Genomic DNA, 19,969 nt, shown 5'->3' on the forward strand with positions numbered 1-19,969 from the left:
ACAAAATCAACTAACAAGTAAGACTCATAAAGAGCAAAGTGGAGCTGGAGTGGAGAGAGGGCAGGACCAAGTGAAGGGGTAGAGAGATTGAGCAGAAAAAGAAAAAGAAAAAGAAAAAGAAAAAGAAAAAGAAAGAAAGAAAGAAAGAAAGAAAGAAACCTCATGGTCCACAGACAACAAAGTGGTGACAACAAACGGGGGGTGGGTAGAGGAGGGCATAGGGAGGGCAAATAGTAGCAGGTAGAGACTGGACTAAGGGTGTGGACACACAATACAGTCCAGAGATATGTTGTAGAATTGTGCATCTCGTAAATTCAATAAAAAGATAGATTGATAGAGAGAGAGAGATAAATAGGAAGCCCATCAAATCTCTTTAATGAAAGCAACAAAACTACCCAATAACAGAAATGTCAAACAGGTTTTCTGGTTAATATCCATGTTATCAAAATAAACAGCTTTATCTCCTGAGATGAAGGATAATGCACTCCTTTATATATCCCATCAGGCTATTTAAGTATGTAAAAATATACTATTAACAGAATGAAAGAAAAAAGTTGAAAAAGCATACAAACATAATTAAGTTTGCTTGCAAAAATAAACATGGAGGAAAAACTTAACTTAAATGAGAATTTTTAGAATTAGAATCATTGCATGCCATCTTATATACTGACCACTCACACACTCTAAACCCTGCTGACTCAGGAAGAATCAGGGAATCACAGTTCATGATATTAAATAATCAAGTTATCTCTCTTTTCAAGAAAATACTGACTTCTTTGCTGAAAAACACATAAATTTCAAAATAAACTCGTAATTATTTTGTACATCATTTATAAATATACACAGAAATAAGAAGTTCCTAAAATTCCTGACTTATTTATTTTTATGACAATAAGCTAAATTTGCATTCTGACTTAAATTTGAAATCATGAAAATGTATGATATATTTTTTGATATTTCTTAATATTAGGTCTTCTAAAAGCATTCATTAATCAACAGTGCATCTTAATCAAAAAGTATGATTATTTCAGTTCACTTACTTTAAACTTATATTTAATACTTCAATCAAAGCTTCATTTTAAACAGAAGTCACACAAATCAGCAGTGTTAACATTACATTAAGTGCAACTTTACCTCCAGGCAATCGTTGAAGAGAAAGAGAGTCACTTGTTCTCCTCTGTCACAGGGGTGCTCACCTAGAGAAATTGTTTCAACTCGCTGGACTAAGCTTCGGTGAGAAGATAAAAGATTAGCCTGTACAGATTGAAAATATGAATAGATCACTTGAGAAAAGAATTTTTTAAATTATAATTTAAAAGAAAGTAGCCCTAGCTGGTATAGCTCAGTGGATTGAGCGCGGGCCTGCGAACCACACGATCGCAGTTAGATTCCCAGTCAGGGCGCATGCCTGGGTTGCAGGCCAGTTCCCAGCTGAGGATGCACAAGAGGCAACCATACATTGATATTTCTCTCCTTCTCTCCTTCCCTTCCCCTCTAAAAGATAAATAAATAAAATCTCAATAAATAAATAAATTAATTAATTAATAAAAGTGGTGCCAGGATTCATTTATATTAAAATTGTAGAATCTAAATAACAAGAAAAAAGTGACAGTCATCAAAAATGAATACTTACTGGGCATCCATCTACTTCATAAACAACATCAAAAATTTGCTTTTGCGCTTCAGTTTTTCTCTTATCCTCATTAATATGTCTGAAAAATCGATAAGGTTATTTTTAAAACTTTAACTTTTAAAGCAACAATATAGAAACTGCATACAAATACTTCTCATGTTACAATAAAAGTTCTTCCAGTAAGTTTATCTGAATTCTAATTAACTGAATCAGTCAAAATGTCCCCTAAAAGAATTTATTATACTTTAAAAAATTCCATAGACCCTTCAGAAAAGTATCATTTGCCATACTCCTTACTATGTTTTTTCAAAACTATACTCAGTATACACTTCCTAAAATGCATTTCAATTGTCCCTCGCTATAGTGTGGTTCACTTACTGTGGCTTCACTGTATCACGGCAATAAGTGAACCACAACATAGCAAGAGACAACTGTATACTTCTCACTGGTGAGTACCCATATAGAATTTTATATGTTGTTAAAATTACGTAGGTTTAAGAGTGTAGAAAGTGTTTAAGAACATATAAAGTGTTTGTGAGAGTGTGGGAAAGGTTTATAGGAGTGTAGGAAGGGTTTATAAAGCCTTAAAATATATATAAAAAATTATAATGCCGCTACTTCGCAGATTTTCACCTATTGCGGGAGTCTCTGGAACATAACTCCCACGATAGGTGAGGGATCACTGTATAGCCATATAATCTTCATTTTAACAGTTTTAGGTTCAGTTAAGATTATATTAAAGTTATTCACAGGTCATACACTAATTATTTCATTGAAACAAAAACTAAGACTACAGTTTCCAGAAAAGATGAAATAAGAAAAGCATGTGCTGTATTTCACCATGTATAATGTATACTTTTTTACCGAAATTTTTGAGGGAAAAATAAGGATGTGCATTATGCATGGGTATAATTATCTCGTGTATAATGTCCACAAAAACGTGGGTGCACGTTACGCATGGCTAAATACGATACCCTTCTGCCTGAAACAACTAATAAACTGTCAAAATATAAAGAAACAAGGTTTCTCAAGACACAGGAACTCAATTCCCAACAGGAAACAAGGCAAGTTGGCCAACTAAGTTGTCTCTTATAGACAGAACTAAGTGCTGTCTATAAGAGACATATTTAAATTCAAAGACAGTAAGATGCAAGTAAAATAATGGAAATACAACCCCCTACAATAGGAATATGTACTTTCTTCTCAAGTGTGCATGGAATAGTTTCCAGTTCAGGCCATAAAATAAACCTCAAAAAATTTTAAAAGACTGAAATAATATAAACTATGTTCTCTGAAAACAATGGAAAGAAATTAGAAATTAAAAAGGAAACTTTGGAAATTCACAAATATGTGAAAATTAAACAACACATCCCTAAATAATCAATGGATCAAGAAATCATGAGGGAAATTAGAAAGCACTTAGATAAATAAAAACAAAACATAACATACTAAAATTTATGGGATACATATAAAGAAATACTTTAAAAATTTATACCTATAAGTACATATAATTTAAAATTAAATCAATAACCTAACTTTCCATTTGAAGAAACTGAGGGGGCAGGGAGGAAGAGCAAACTAAATCCAAAGCAAGCAGAAGAAAGGAAGACATGAAGATTAGAGTGGAAATTAATGAAATAAATAATACAAAGTAATAGAAAAAAATTGACAAAAGTAAAAAATGGTTCTTTGAAAAGATCAACAAAACTGACAAACATTTAGCTAAGCTGACCAAGAAAAAAAGAGAAAAAGACTCAAATTACAAAAATCAGGAATAAAATGCAGGACATCACTACTGACCTTACAGAAATTAAAAGGATTATAAAACACAATGAACAACTAATTAAACAGCTAAGATGTAATCAATAAATTTCTAGAAAGACACAAAGTATAGAAACTGATTCAAGAAGAAATAGAAAATCTGAATAGACCTATAACAACAAATTCAATTAGTAATTTTAAACTTTTTACAATAAAAACCTTAGGCCCACAATACTTCATTTATGAAATTCTACCAAAGACCTAAAAAATTCATACCAATTCCTTCAAAAATAAGAAGAGGCAGAAATACCAAGTTCTTCTGTAAAACCAGAATTAGCCTGATACCAAAGCCAAAGCCATTACAAGAAAACTATATACCAATATCCTTTATGAATACTAACACCAATCTTCAACAAAATACTAGCAAACCAAATCCAACAACATATTAAAATGCATTAAACACATGGCCAAGTGAAATTTTTATCCTGGAAATATAGGCTTGAGTTAACAATTGAAAATCAATTGATGACCCTAGTTGGTGTGGCTCAGTGGACTGAGTGCCAGCCTGCAAACTGAAAAGCTGCCCAGTTCAGTTCCCAGGCAGGGCACAGGCCAAGATTATGAGCTAGGTCCCCAGTTGGGGCCGCAGGAGAAGCAACCAGTAAATGTATCTCCCGCACATCGAAGTTTCTCTCCCTATCTTTCCCCTTTCCTTCCCCTTTCTCTAAATATAAATGAGTAAAATCTTTTTAAAAATTTAAAAAATCAATTAATGCAATACACCATTCCAACATAATAAAGGACAAAAACCACATGACCACCTCAATAGATGCAAAAAAGTGTTTGACAATATCCAATGCCCTTTCACAATAAAACACTCAACAAACTAGAAATAAATGAGGACTTTCTTAAGATTCCCTAATAAAGGGAATCTATAAAAAATCTCACAGGTAGTACCATACTTAGTAGAAAAAGAATGAATACTTTCCCTGCTAAAACCAGTAATTGTTGATGTTCACCCTCAGAGTTCCTGTTTAACATTATACTAGAGCCTCAGACCAGGGCAATTAGGAAGAAAACAAAATAAAAGGCATCCTAACTGGAAAAAAAGAATTAAAACTATATGTATTTGCAGCTAATAGAATTGTGTTTACTGTAAGTCCTAAAGAGTTCTCTAAAAAAAACACTTAGAATGAAAACAAATTCAGCAAGCTCACAAAGTACAAGACCACTATATATATAATTCTATTGTCTTTCTACACAGTAACAGTGAACACTCCGATAAAGAAATTAAGAAACCATTTCCACTTACTATAGCATCAAAAAGAATAAACTATTAGGAATAAGTTTAACAAAACAAGTATGAAACTCATACTCTGAAAACTATAAAACATAGTTGAAAGAAATTAAAGAACTAAATATATGGAAATAAATGTTCACAGATCAGAAAATTTACTATTGGCATGATGATAATACTCCCCAAATTGAAGTACAGATTACACAAAATCCCTGTCGAGCTCAGCTCCCCACTATTCTTCCCCTCCTCCAGAAATTGACTGGCTGAATCTAAAAGCAAAATGCAAATTCAAGGGATCCAAAATAGTCAAACTTCCAGAAAAGGAGGAACAAATTTGGAAGATTCACATTTCCCAATTTCAAAACTCAAATTATAAAGCACAGTAATCAAAACTGTGTGGTAGTAACATAATCAAAGACATACAGATACATGAAATAGAATGAAGAGTCTAATAATTTATGGTCAGCTGATTTTCAACAAAAGTGCAAAACTAATTCAGTGGGGAAAAGTTGGTCTTCTCATCAAAGAGTGATAAAACAAACTTCCACTAAAAAAATAAAAATTGATCTACACATACCTTAACCTTATACCAAAACAAAACGAAACAAAAAACCCTAAAAATGAATACTGGACCTATGATTTTCGTCTAACAATTAAAAATACAAAGCTTCTTAAAGAAAACAGGTCATCATCATGACATTGGGTTAGACTAAGATCAACATGTCTTAGATACAATTACAAAATTACATCCACAGGGGAAAAAACTAATAAATTAGATTCTATAAAAATCTAGAACTCCCATTTTTCAAAGGAAATGTTAAAAAAAATAAAAACAAACCACAGACTACAAGAAAATATTTGCAAATCACATAAGTTTCAACAGCCTTTTTTAAACAACTTTTTTAAAAGAATTTTTTTAAAGAACTCTAAAATAAGAACCCAAATTTTAAAAACCACACAAAAGATTTGAACATACATGGACACATCACAAAGAAGATAACATGGATGGCAAATAAGCACATGAAAAAATGCTAACCATCATTTGTCACTAGGGAAAACTACAATGCAAGTCAAAACTACAATGAGGTACACCACTACACATCCATTAGAATTTCACAAGTTGAAATGAATGACCATACTCAGAGTCTGTAAGAACATGGAGCCACCTGTAGTCAGGTACTTAACATACATTGTTGATGGGGATGCAAAATAACACAACCACTTGGGAAATAGTAGGGTAAATTTGTAGACACTTTGCATGACCAAGACATTTTTACTCCTAGGTATTCACCCAGGAGAAATGAAAGTGTATGTCCATACAAAGATTTATGCACCAATGTTCACAGCAGCTTTATTTGTAATAGCCAGACACTGAAAGCAATCAAAACATTCACCAACATATGAATGGATAAATGTGGTATTTCCATACAATGGAAAACAATAAAAGAGAATGAACTGTTGATATAAGCAACAATAAGGACTAATCTTGAAATAATTATGCAGAGTTAAAAAAAAGCCTGACAAAAGATAATACAGGTTTGATTTAATTTAGATAAAATCCTAGAAAATGCAAATTATACTGTTTAAAACAGGAAAAGGAGCAGCTGTTGCTTTGCCTCTAAAGAGGGAGAAGCAGGAAAAGTGATACCAAAGGCTATTCATAAACTTTTTAAAAATTTTTTATTTATTCATCTTTAGAGGGGAGAAAATAAATAAATAAATAAATAAATAATTTTTTTATTTATTCATCTAAAGAGGGAGAGAAATATCAGTCAGTGCATGTTTGCCTCTCCTGACTCCCCTGCCGGGAACTGGCCTACAACCCTGGCATGTGCCCTGAGAATTGAACCGCGATCGTCTGGTTCGCAGGCCTGCACTCAATCCACTGAGCTACACCAGCCAGGGCACTATTCATAAACTTTTATGGTAGCAGAAATGTCCCTTATCTTGACAGTGGTGATGGTATTGTGGGAGTATATGTATGCCAAACTTGGTCAAAATATATTTTAAACATGTGTAGTTAACATGTGGAAACTACTGAAACATAAATCTATAATAAATTAATGTTTATAAATTAAGTATATGTAATTAATGGTGTTAAAATCCAATTGGGGGGGAGTTTATTTTGCTTAAATAAAATAGCAAGGACTGTTTAATTGGTGCTGTCTCATTAGTTCCTTTATGCAACTGGTTATAGTTGTTTTAATCAACCACAGTAAGCATTTAATCCCTATGCCTAGTTCAAGAATCTCAAGAATTCAGATATGGTCAAATTCTGTGAGATTTATATCCCAGCACCACAGTTCAACATTAAAATAGTAGTTTCTATAATTCGACATCTATTAAAAATCTACTGCAAGCAAGTCATTTAGGATACAGATATATCAGAAAGATTTGTAAGGTCTCAAGATGCTTAATAATGTTGAAAGAGAAGGAATCTTTAATCACCCATCTTATGAATGTGGCTCATTATCCCTAGAGTGGTCCACTTGGCACTACTCCAAAGGCAGCAACAAGTCTAACAAGTGGTCTATTCCCTCATTAGGTTACTTTATAACCTGTGTTTACCAAAACCTACTATATATAAATAACGAATAGCACGTGCTATTATCAAAATAAAAATGGTAGAGTATGATACACACTAAACAGAAAAACTGGGCAAGTAACAACCTCTCAGCTTTTCTCTTTTGGGAAAATATGTTAACAATGACTGCCTACTTCAAACACTTTGTTGAAAGAATCAAAGTAAGTAGTGTCGGAGTCTGTTAAAGCATGACGTATTGAAGAAAACTATTATCCTGGCCCCAAAATACATCAAAAGACTGGCTGATGAACACATAAATACTAAATAGGCAAAAAACAAAGCATGCATAGAACTATCAGTAGTAAGAGAAACTGGTATCCACTAACTTGAGTGTCACTTCACTGCTGGGCCCTCATCCTGCAGCCAGTAAAGTTCCTTGCTAACAGTTCCTTTGCAAGTATTTTAAGAAATATTTCATATTGATGCACCTCATAGAATCTCAGAAATCATTCCTTTAAATCTATTAAATATGTTGATACGTGAAGTCCTAAGAAATGAAGTGTTCTTGCCCTCTATGAGACAAAACAATTCCAACACTGTGCTCAATTCTAATCATTATAGTCAAAAAAAGATCATTGCTGATCAGAACTATGCCTACAAGTTTATAACAATCAAGGCCCCAAGTCAATTCTATTGAGTTTATGCCTTTCTTATATCTTCAACCAACCCCGACAATTTAATCCCTTAAAATTCAAGGTAAGAAACAAAAAGCTAAAAGTAAAGCAAAGAGAGTATTATAAACCTTTTATTTTTATTTCACTACTGTCAAATTCCCAAGATAAATGTGGGCAGTTTATATGAATATGAAGATAAAAATAAGCTATGACTAGAGACATATGATTAGAGACAAAGAGACAAAGTGGTCTATTAGTAAATTATAACATTTTCAATTTTGCAAACCATTGCTATTCTCTGTGCATAATAATTTAAGAAATAAATGTTTTTGACTAATCAATATTTTCTTATAATACTCTCATCATTTTAATGTGTAACTATACTATTAGAAAAATAGCTTCAATATTTTACAAGTATTTGTTGACATTTTCCCCTCCATTTATGACTCGAATAGTTCTATCAATTCCATTCTAAATCAAAGGGAGAATAAAACATTGAAAAAATGCACTTACGTCATTACTTCCCTTAGTGATTCAATAGCATTTTCTAGAGTGCTTTTGTCAGGATTTTCCTCAGCTGTATGCTTCTTAAGGTCTGTAATGACAAAATGTTTTTCTCCATGATTAACAAAAATTCAGTGGTTTTTCCCTCTAAGATTTAAAAATGCTGTACAGCCTACAGCCATACCACCCAGAGCATGCCTGATTGCCTCTGAAAAATGCTGTCAAGGATAGTATAAGATGTCCTCTGAGACATCTCCATATGTGTCAACATCTGAACCATAGAACAAGAACAACAGCAAGATCGAAAACTTACTTGAAAAAATGAAAGAAAATTTCCCTAATTTGATAAAGGAAATAGACATATAAGTCCAAAAAGCACAGGAAGACCCAAAGATACTGGACCCAAAGAGGACCACACCAAGACACATCATAATTAAAATGCCAAAGGTTAAAGATCAAGAGAGAGCCCTGGCTGGTGTAGCTCAGTGGATCGAGCACGGTCTGTGAACCAAAGGGTCTCCAGTTTGATTCCCAGTCAGGGCACATGCCTGAGTTGTGGGCTAGGTCCCCAGTGGGAGGCACATGAGAGTCAACCACACATTAATGTTTCTTTCCCTCTCTCTTCCCTTCTCTCTGAAAATAGATAAAATCTTAAAAAAAAAAAAAAGATCAACAGAGAATCTTAAAAGCCACAAGAGAAAAGCAAAGTTACCTACAAAAGAGTTCCTAAAGGACTGTCAGCTGATTTCTCAAAAGAAACTTTACGGGCAAGAAGGGACTAGCAAGAGGTATTCAAACTGTTGAAAAGCAAGGACCTACAACCTAGATTACTCTATCCAGCAAAGCTATCATTTACAATAGAAGAGCAGATAAAGGGCTTCCCAGACAAGGTAAAGCTAAAGGAGTTTGCCATCACCAAGCCATTATTATTTGAAATGAAAAGGAAGATGATCAAACCTATGAATACTAAAATAATATAACAAAGTCACAACTATCAATAACTGAATCTAAAAAAACAAATTAAGTAAACAGGCAGAACAGGAACAGAAGCACAGATATAGAGATCATTTGGAGGGTTATCAGCTGGGAAGGGGAAGGGGGAGAATGGGGAAAGAGTTGCAGGGATTAAGAAGCATAATGGTGGGTACAAAACAGAAAGGGGGATGTTAAGAACAGTGCGGGAAATTGAGTAGCTAAGGAACTTATATGCATGAACCATGGACATGAACTAAGGGGGAATGGGGTTTGTGTAAGGGAATGGGGGTACTAGGCAGATGAGGTCAAAGGGGGAAAAATTGGGACAAGTGTAATAGCAAAATCAATAAAATATATTCAAAAAAAGAAGAGTAGAAAAATCATTATATCAGCTAATAATTCTAAACTATATTACATAAACTTAAGGAGAACAAAAATTTTCATTTTTAAGGTACTGCTATAATTTGTTAATCCAAATATTTTAAGATAATAGATTAAAAACATATTAAACAGTTACAAATTTAGCTTCCTTGTTAGCTATACAGCCTACTGTAGATAAGGTTTGAGAATCAAAATACATTATTACAGACTTATTCCTAGCTGTAATTTAGTTTTCATACTTAAATTTTTAAAATAATATAAAAATTGACACTGTCCTAAACATGATCACTTCCTTAGTCAGCTAAATTTATAGATATGCCTGCCTTTTACTGCAGGCAAAATGTATTCATAAAAATTAACTCCCTGCTATAAAACTCCTTTGCATTGATATCTGTGGTTTAACTCCTAAAATAAATGAGTGAATGTTTCAAGAGTGTTCTGCACTAAGAAAAAAAAAGTAAGTATAAGACTAAGTACACAAAATTTTACCATGATTTGAAAAAAAACCAAATAACTTGAGACATATGAATCACCTCTTGCCTTATGATTTTTTGGGGTGAGTGGTGTGTTTACATAAGTATAAAATGATTTTTAAGCAAGTGATACACCATGAAATGTAAGGAGACTTTTAGTGGAGAGATAAAAAGTACAATAGTAGTCAATATAATTGATATGAGAAAAAATAAAGCATTTTAAGCCAGACTAAGTTTTTGTAACACAAGTGGTTAAGGTTATCCATAAAGATGTTATCTATGGAGAAGATATAAACTTTAAATGCTTATAAACTTAAATTTCTATGTAGAAATCTAAGAAAACTATGAAAACAAAAAACTTTCCAATTTTTTAGAACAAACCCTTTCCATTAAATCATCCAAAGTGGTCTGAAAAACAAATAGGTAAGTACCATTCAAAAGTAATGCAACACTGGGCAACCTCTGTACCGGTCGGATGAGGAGTTCAACAAGGCTTTGCCGTCCACATTCAGGTTTAGCTTGGTTTATCTGAAAGAAATTGGTTTATTCAACAATTTTTTTTATTCAACAATTTTTAACAAATGTTTTACAAACACTGGACAACCTACATTTATCAGATTATATCTAATCATCAGTATCCTGAAGACTAATTGCAGAGGTGGGGTGGCAACTGCTAGTTCCGTGGAAGATTAATGTAGCTTAAAAATTGTCTAAGGCCCAAAATGAACCCCTGGCCAGCCAAGCTTTAACATCTTAACCAGACAGTGAGTTCCTCTACACACTACTATGTATTTCACCATAAGCTACTCTTAAATCTATATCATTCACAAGAGAAAATGTTTTAGAATATTAATTATGCCATCCTGACTGATGCAGTTCAGTGGATTGGGTGTTGTCCCCGAAACTGAAAGGTCTCCAGATCACTTCCCGATCAGGGCACATGCCTGGAGAGCAGGCCAGGTCCCCAGCTGGGGGCATGTGAGAGCCAATCAACGGATGGATGATTTCTCTCACATATGGATGTTTCTCTCGCTTTTTCTTCCTCCCTTCCCCTCTCTAAAGATAAATAAATAAAATCTTTTTAAAAATATAATTATGCTTACACTATTGGATAAACAAAGTAAAACATTGATAAGGGGGAATAAATTACTAAAGGCAAACAAAATTGCCCTGGAAATTTTTTAGGTGTTTGAGGACTAAAACATGAATAACTTAAAAAATAATAATAATAACCATATACATTCTCATTCACTCAGCTGACTCTTGGACCCTGCTTCCTAATATGTCAAATCTTCAGAAGCTAAACATCACTGCCACTCTCAGGTACAGCTAAAGCTAACAGATAACATCAAGGTATCCTTACATGAATATATTTTTACTAAAAGCATAATTTTAATAAATTCCTTCAGATATTATTCTCAGATTTTTATTTGAAAAAATGTGTATTACCTTCAGAAAAGCATGAAATCTTGGTTTTTGTTTTTCACATTTAATAATTGTTTCCTTGCTCATTTCAAAGAAGTTTACGAAGGGAGGGTAGGTTTTTACCAAATCTTTTGACTAGGAAAAAGGAAAAAAAGATTAATTCATAATGTATTTCACCCTTAGACAATGGAACTTAAAATCACTAATCAAATCTGACATAATTGAAGGCAAAAGTTTTAAGTTTCTTCTCATGTTAAATAAAAAAATTATTTTACAAATTTCTCACTAATGAGTGAGTTAACTGCTGGAGAAAACGCATCAACTGGCACAGAGACTAGAACCTGAAAAATAAAAAAACACTGGCAAGAAACAAAAGTATATTAAAGCTTATTGTGCTGATGTAAGTATTATATGTTTAAAAACTCCTATAAATTAATTAACAACAAAGAAGCTAAGAACATATAATGGAGGAGTAAATGGTGTTTGAAAAACTTGACAGTCCCATGCAAAAGAATAAAGCTAGACCACAACTGCATATTTATAACTTGCATATTTATAGAATTTGCATATTTATAATTTACAACCAATCAGAAAAATATATAAACATATACTGTATATAGAAGAAGGCCTCAGAAAACAAAAGCAAATGTGCCAGAATCCAAGGCACTGAAACTGATAAGTCATATTTTAAAAAGACTGAAATAAATTAATAAATCGATTCATAGAACCTCATTCAAAATAAATTTACTTTATTTCAAAACTTAAGCTATGTTGTTCTTATATTAAAGAGAAGCAGATCATTAGAAGCTTTTATCAAGAGTAGATACAATGACAATAAAAAGGAGTATCAACTTAAGGAAAAGTAAGAAAATTTCAAAAAAAATCATTAATCTATGGCCAAACGATTATAGTACAGTATAACAATTACTGTTCTTAATGATGACCTTGAGCTATTGAAAGAATTAAATTTTATTTTTTAAATACAATGATGTCCAGGTTATAAAAGCTCTCACATTTAAATAGGTAACTTTCATTTCCTGTCAATCCTTTATGATACAATACTTTAATCTGAGAACTTAAAAAAATACTTACATATTTAAGAAAGATATCACCAATGCTTTTGCTCTCATCCCAATTAACAATAAGATCTTCAAGATCATCCTGAAAGAGCATAAATTAAATCATTTAAGACTGAATTTGACAATCCCTTAAACATCTTTTAATATTTTTCAAGATATTCTTTTCGAGGTACTTTACATAGTGTCTTAATTTGATGTGCAAAACAGTAACACAGTCTTTCTCCTTAACAAGGAATTAACTTGAGAAAAACATCCTTTGAAAAAGTCATTAAGAAGACACGGAGTAGCCCTGGCCTGGTAGCTCCGCTGATTAGAGTGCTCCCCCACACACCAAAGTTGTGGTTTTGATGCCCAGTCAGGGCACATATAAGAATCAACCAGTGAAAAATGCATATGGGTGGAGCAACAAAAATCAATGTTTCTCACCCCCACCTCTCTCTCAAATAAATAAAAACAAAAATATAAAGTATCAAGTCAATAAGAGTAAGCCTAACTTTTCATTGTGATGTGACCATTCAACATCTTTTACTAACTATAAAGCTGACTGGCATTATTTATTATAGAAACTACTTTCATTCCTGCTGCTCAAGAACCACACAGAAAAAAAAGAAAAAACAAGAGAAAATAGAGATGTTACTTATAAGAGTTCAGCTAATCCTGCCCAAAACTTTACAATGAAAGAGTCATACATAAAAATCATGGGTCCTTCGTTAAAAAAAAATTTAAAAGAATAGCATTGTCTTACATGATTTTAGCACTTAATCTAATTACAAAGACTTGAATGAAATGAACTCTAAGTCCCTTTCAGCTTCATAGTTTTTCAAACAAACCAAAGCAAAACCAAAATTCTACAACCCCAGAGGAACAACAGCAGAAAAATAGCACTAGCAACCACATGGCTCTAGGAGAAAACTTTGTAAGGTCTTAATTTCTTATTTTCAGGATTAATCAAAATTAAAAAAAAAAACAACAAGCAAACATTAACAACGCACTGGAGCAAAAGACAAATCAGAAGTTTTAGATACAAAATTTATTTAGCTAAGCAGAAGGACATGAAAAAATCTTAATAAACATACACAACTGAAAATTAATTACTATGAACCTAATGTATACAAATTTACCTTTATCTTACTGTGTACATCAAAGATATCTGGTATACTCCCAAAAATAGTCTTAATCTCTTCTGGTGCAAGGATAGGCCCACCACGTTGTCCTTCTTCTTCTAATGGTACCTGAAATAACTAAAAGGTGGAAGGCAGAGGGAGAAGGTAAAAAACACTAGTTTTTTTTAAAAAACACAATCTAGTTTAGGTAGATTGCATGTTGGGGAGAGTGAGGAAGCTAACACACAGATTGATAAAGGGGAGATGAGATGTTAATGAAAAAATTTTTTTTAAATACTTCTCTTTCACAATTTCAGATCTTTTTTCCAACATTTTATATTAATTTATATATCTGTATATATGTGTATATATACTTTTACAATAAAATGTTATGTCAGAACCTAATCAAAATTTATCACACAGTTCTACAAATCATTAAAATTGTTAGTACAAGAATAATTTCTACTTTTATTCAAAGTTACCAACTAAGGAAGAAAGCAATCAGTAAGTTATTCCAGACTTATACTTAATATAAGTACTAAATGTTTTTAAATAGTAGGTACAGTACCTTGGTTTAGGGGAAAGAGACTAGATTTGAAGAAGACCTGCCTATATCAATATAAAAAAAAAGATAAATAGCTCCTAGAACTAACATGAGCATGTGCATATAGAAAAGTCAGAGGATACAAGGTCAGCATGCACATGCACACACTCGTGAAGGACACAGACACATCAATCACATTTCTACACACCAGCAATGTACAAAGGAAACCAAAATTTAAAAAGTATCGTGTACAATAAAAAAAATTATTAGGCATAAATATATATCAGGTCCTCAAATAACATCATTTCATTATAATATTGATAAGATGCCATGAACTTAACTCTTATTTATATCAATTAGTTTAATGGTAATATTGGTTTTATTATATGTCGTATTGCTTAAAGTCACAGAACCTATTGATGATGTTAAGGGAGGACTTACTATAATAAAACATATACATGATGCTGAAAACTATGGATACTGATCAAAGAAGACCTAAGTAAATGAAGAAATGTATGGTTATAGATTGAAATATTCAACACAGGAAAAAAGTCAATTCTCCCCCAAGATACTCTATGAATTTAACCCAAACCTATCAAAATTCAAGACATTTTATACATAAAGAAAATGGAGTTCTAAAAATGTAGATGAAAAGGCAAAGGAACTTCTTAGGATAAACAGCAGTATTCAAGACTGTGTGGTATTGGAGAAGGGAGAAACACCCAAGATCAATAGCAGAGAACAGAGTCTGAGAACAAACCCACACAAATATGAACTAATTTTTGACAAAAGTACAAAAGCAATTCAATGGAGGAAGGCTAATTGTTCAACAAATGGTATTAGAACACCATTTGCCACAGGCAAAAAACTAAATCCCTCAAAGTGAACTAAGTTACCTTTCTAAAATGCAAGTCAGATAATATCACATTCCTCTCTTATAGCTTACAGATGACACAGACACAGCACACTAAACAAGGGCGTTCGCTGGCAGGCCCAGGCAGTTTTATCTCAATTCTCACTGTATCCATACCCCATCCCCTATCCAGGTCCCCTTATACCACTCTAAGCTCTTATGTGCCTTTAGACTACTGTGGATACCTTGAAGAATACATTATCTTCAATCATCTGTAGTGTTTGCAAAATCTCAAATACATTTCCCACCCATTTTCTTTGCATGTACCAATCAGACTCAAATTTAAAATCCAGTTCAATTTTTTCCTTTATGATGCTTTCCCAGTATTCAACTTATCAAGAATTTCAATGCAACACCTTTCTTAAGGTGGAAGAGAAATAAAACTCACCTTACAAATCTCCAAATATCTTAACTAAACCTTCTCATGGTACCTGTAACCTTTCATTTAATATTACAATTTGGTATGTATATTCTAGCTCCTCTTCCAGTCTATGCTCCTTTAAAATAAAAATGCTGTTTAATTCCTGACACAACATTAATTTAAAATATTATTTTTGGAGTTATTTTTAAAGATTTTATTTATTTATCTTCAGACAGGAAGGGAAGGAGAGAATATCAATGTATGGTTGTCTCTCGTGAGTCCCCTGCTGGGAACTGGCCTGCAACCCAGGCATGTGGCCCTGACTGGGAGTGGAACTGTGGTCGTTTGGTTCACAGGCCTGTGCTCAATCCACTGAGCTGCACCAGCCAGGGCTAATTTAAAATATTATTATAAATTTTTCTAATATTCTAGAATAGTTTATATTCTTCCATATTATACTTTGTTCTAGATACTCACTTAATTTGAGTGTTAAGTTAAAATCAAGTTATTCCAAATTCAATTTCAGAAAACAAAATGAGAATACATCAGTCCTAAAATATAGTTCCTAGAAAACATTATTATAAATTTCAACCACAATCTCTTAAATAAAACCTTAGGTGAGGTTATACTAAGTAGTATAAAATTTTATCTATAGTTTAATAATTCCAAGGGCTTTTTAAGAAAGGAGTTCTGGTGAATTTAATTGATATTCAAATTAGAAGTCTAAAACTCCAATGCATTTACCATGTATGAAAGGATTTACACTTCTAGAAAATAAATGCAATCAAAGTACATGAACAGTGTATGCTAAACAGACAGTCAACTACACTTCGGCTGAGTACAAAAACTCAAACAAGAAAGTCAGCCAGTATGATATTTCCCTTGAGGAAGAAGAGAAACGCTGACTTAAAACAAGTAAAGTTTAATACAGCTGAGGGCCTCATAAAACCTTGACTACTGGTATACAAATTAACTGTGAAAAATAACCTCTCTCTTCATTAATACCAGGAAAGAAGTCTTTCCATTTCTTATCTATTTCTTATCATTATCATCTTTCTATTCAAAGACAAGTTTGATGGCATAAACTTTATTTTCCTGACAAACTATCTCCTTCATTACCTAAAACAAATGTATTCCTTCTTTCTACAAATTCCAAAATAATTATTATGTCCTATTATTCTGTCTTTCAGAAACTTGAATTTCAATTTACTCCTTAATATATTCCTCATCTCATATTGCAAGAATTCATTAGAATTGTTTTTCTTCAGAAATAACTTCATAGTACACGTTAATAGTGGTAAGTTGTGAATTAACATTTGACCAATCACTGCAAAGTGTAAGAAAATTTGACATATGAAAAGATTTTTTAAAATTACTGATATCCATACTATTATACCTCATTGCTATTGCTTTGTCACATATGTACAGTACTACCTAGAGCAATGACTCACACACTTTCAGAAAAAGTTATCTACCACTTCTAAATATAAATAAATCCAGTGTCTTGAAAAGGAACCTGCAAAATTCTGAATTAAACTTGGCCCCTTCTATAATTATCTAATCAGGATCCTTCTCTTTTCAAAGTTACTTCAAAAAATGGTGCCATTTCTGCTTGAATAAAAGCTCACCCTGGCTAGTGTGGCTCTGTGGATTGAGTGCCAGCCTGTGAACCAAAAGACTGCCAGTTCGATTCCCAGACAGGGCACATGCTTGGGTTGCAGGTCAGGTCCCTAGTTGGGAGAGTGCAAGAGGCAACTGACCCAATGCATCCGGCACACATTGATGTTTCTCTCCCTCTCTTTCTCCCTCCCCTCTCCTCTCTCTAAAAGTAAATAAGTAAAATCTTTAAAAAAAGAAAAAAGCTACTATTATAGTTATGGCATTTTTCCTAACAGCAGTTTTTGTCACACACTTTCATTTTTAGTATCTATGTCAAATTCTATGCTTATATAATTTTTCTTGTAAGAAATGATATCTCTTATATTTTTTACTTAGTAACATTGGAGCAGAAATCATTTTGCAACCAACTCTTACCTGAATAATTGTGGCCAATATATTTACATAATTACTTTCAGTCTGATAAAGCTCTTTTGCAACTTGCCACCTGGCTGACTGCTTGGAAGGAACAGGAGTGGAATTTTTGGAAGACTTTGTAGAAGACTTTGGTGTTTCTAAAAGGGAAAAAGGAGGAGTGATTTAAAAGGCAGGCCAGTACCAAACATTGCACAGATTTAACAGAAAAAGGGAAGAATACCAATTCTTATAAATATACCACCTTACAGATATTCATTAAAGTAAAATTTCTTAAAAAGAAACCAGAAAAAAAGTGTCAAAAATATCAATGACTCCAAATTGACAGATATTTTACTAATAGCCTGTACTCTTCAAAAATGTCAAGGTAATTAAAAACAAAGACTGAGGAACTATTCCAGATTAGAAGAGACCAGAGAAAGATTATGTAACCTGTGATCCTAGGTTGGATTCTACACCAGAAAAAAAGAACTTTTTTCTTTTGCTAGAAAGAACATTAGGACATTAATGGAACAACTCATAAAATTTGAAGGTCTATGGAGTAGATTATAGTATTAATGTTAATTTCTTAATTAATATAAGAAATGTACCTATATTTTGGGGAATACAAATTTAAGTATTTAGAAGCATACATATCTGCAACACACCCTTAAAACCCTGCAGATATTAAAAATGTGTGTGTGGAGAGAGAGACAGCGAGAAAGAATACAAACACAAAAATGAATGAATGAATGAGCATTAAAGCAAACATAGTAGAATATTTCCATTTGGGAAATCTGAGTAGAGAGTTCAGAAAACTTTGTATTATTTTTGCAATCTGAGATTATTTCAGAATAAAAAGCTTAAATAATAATGAAAAGGAACATGTAGAAACATTTAAGTTAAAAAAGGAGAAAGATATTGCTATGATTACACAATTACAATAACAAAACTTTTTGTGTGTATATATGCATATGTCTGTGTGTGTGTGTGGAGAGAGAGAGAGAGAGAGAGAGAGAGAGAGAGACTCTCTTCCTTTAAAAAAAAAAACAACTAAGATCAACTGCAAATTCTGTTAGTTCAAAGTATCCAGTCCAGCCAAAACTGCAGGGAGGATGCATTCATATATTTTACATGTATTTTTTAAAAATTTAAAGAAATTTTATAAAAGTCTAAACTATATTTTTACTATCAATATGGTTAGACTATTTCAACATTATATACAGAATCTCCTAATAGAAAGTTTTACAATAAGAACAAGAATATATAATATAAAATAGAAAGATATGAAAAAGACACTATATAGTCCCAGCACACCAATTTTACGCAATAAAAAATAATTTTAAGCATATTGCCCTGGCTGGTGTAACTCAGTGGATTGAGCACAGGCCTGTGAAGCAAAGGGTCGCTGGTTCGATCCCCAGTCAGGGCACATGCCTGGGTTGCAGGCCAGGTCCCCAGCAGAGGACAGATGAGAGGCAACCACACATTGATGTTTCTCTCCCACTCTTTCTCCTTCCCTTCCCCTCTCTCTAAAAATAAGTAAATAAAATATTTTATAAAATAATTTTAAGCATATTAAAACAAGTACATGTACTATAGAGTTTTGAGTGCTTTTGGAAGATAACAGACTTTCAAAGAATTTTTCACTTGCCTTGCTATTTCAGAAGCCTCAGCCATTAAAGGATACTTTTGGGAGGAAAAGCTGATATATACTGATCTAATTTTATTACTATGTCTAGGCAGTGATCTACAAACAGGAATTATATTCTAGAGTATCTTAATATATTAGTATTATCATGTCTCATTTTTTTAGTGGTTCATTTACCTTTCCTGCACCCTGTATTAGATAATCAAGCTTCAATCCTTTATAATCAGCTCTTACTATCCTATGCCCATTATGTCCATAATTACAGAACCAGCAAAATTCTCAGATCTACATATCTATCATAATTCCCCGCACAAGCAACTGACTAAACTTTTCCAAATGCCTATTGGACATTACTTCCTCCATTTAACTTGGATATGCTCTAAAACTCACTATCTTCCTTCAAAATATAAACTTGCTATTTTTGCCAAGGTAACATTTCTCTCACTTTATACTTTGCTGTCTTCTCCTCTTATCCCCTTCCCATCACTCCATTCTATCAGTATTTTCCCAATGCTTTTCTTTTCTTTCCAATGCTGATCCAGGGCCCTATCACCCGTAGCCCATGCCACTGAAGATTACTTCATGGTCTGGCTATCTCTAAACTGTCTTCCTTCTGATCATTCTTCAGAATAATCCACTACAAATAATCTATTCGATTAGT

General features: G+C 32.8%; 1 protein-coding gene across 4 annotated transcripts in view; it reads right to left on the reverse strand.

Moving 5' to 3' along the window:
* The window catches only part of ECT2 (epithelial cell transforming 2), a 53,732-nt gene that overhangs the window by 19,302 nt on the left and 14,461 nt on the right, over positions 1 to 19,969 (reverse strand). For all 4 annotated transcript variants that reach the window (XM_037046509.1, XM_037046508.1, XM_037046507.1 and 1 more), the window contains 8 exons: positions 17,682 to 17,818; positions 13,848 to 13,967; positions 12,740 to 12,808; positions 11,672 to 11,782; positions 10,654 to 10,750; positions 8,403 to 8,484; positions 1,634 to 1,712; positions 1,135 to 1,254 (listed from right to left, as the gene is read on the reverse strand). In XM_037046509.1, the coding sequence (XP_036902404.1) occupies positions 1,135 to 1,254; positions 1,634 to 1,712; positions 8,403 to 8,484; positions 10,654 to 10,750; positions 11,672 to 11,782; positions 12,740 to 12,808; positions 13,848 to 13,967; positions 17,682 to 17,818 (815 nt within the window). The remainder of the gene's footprint in view (positions 1 to 1,134; positions 1,255 to 1,633; positions 1,713 to 8,402; positions 8,485 to 10,653; positions 10,751 to 11,671; positions 11,783 to 12,739; positions 12,809 to 13,847; positions 13,968 to 17,681; positions 17,819 to 19,969) is intronic.

The sequence above is a fragment of the Sturnira hondurensis genome, unplaced genomic scaffold (assembly GCF_014824575.4).
Source record: "Sturnira hondurensis isolate 20B ecotype Veracruz unplaced genomic scaffold, ASM1482457v3 Scaffold0005279, whole genome shotgun sequence".
NCBI lineage: Eukaryota > Metazoa > Chordata > Mammalia > Chiroptera > Phyllostomidae > Sturnira > Sturnira hondurensis.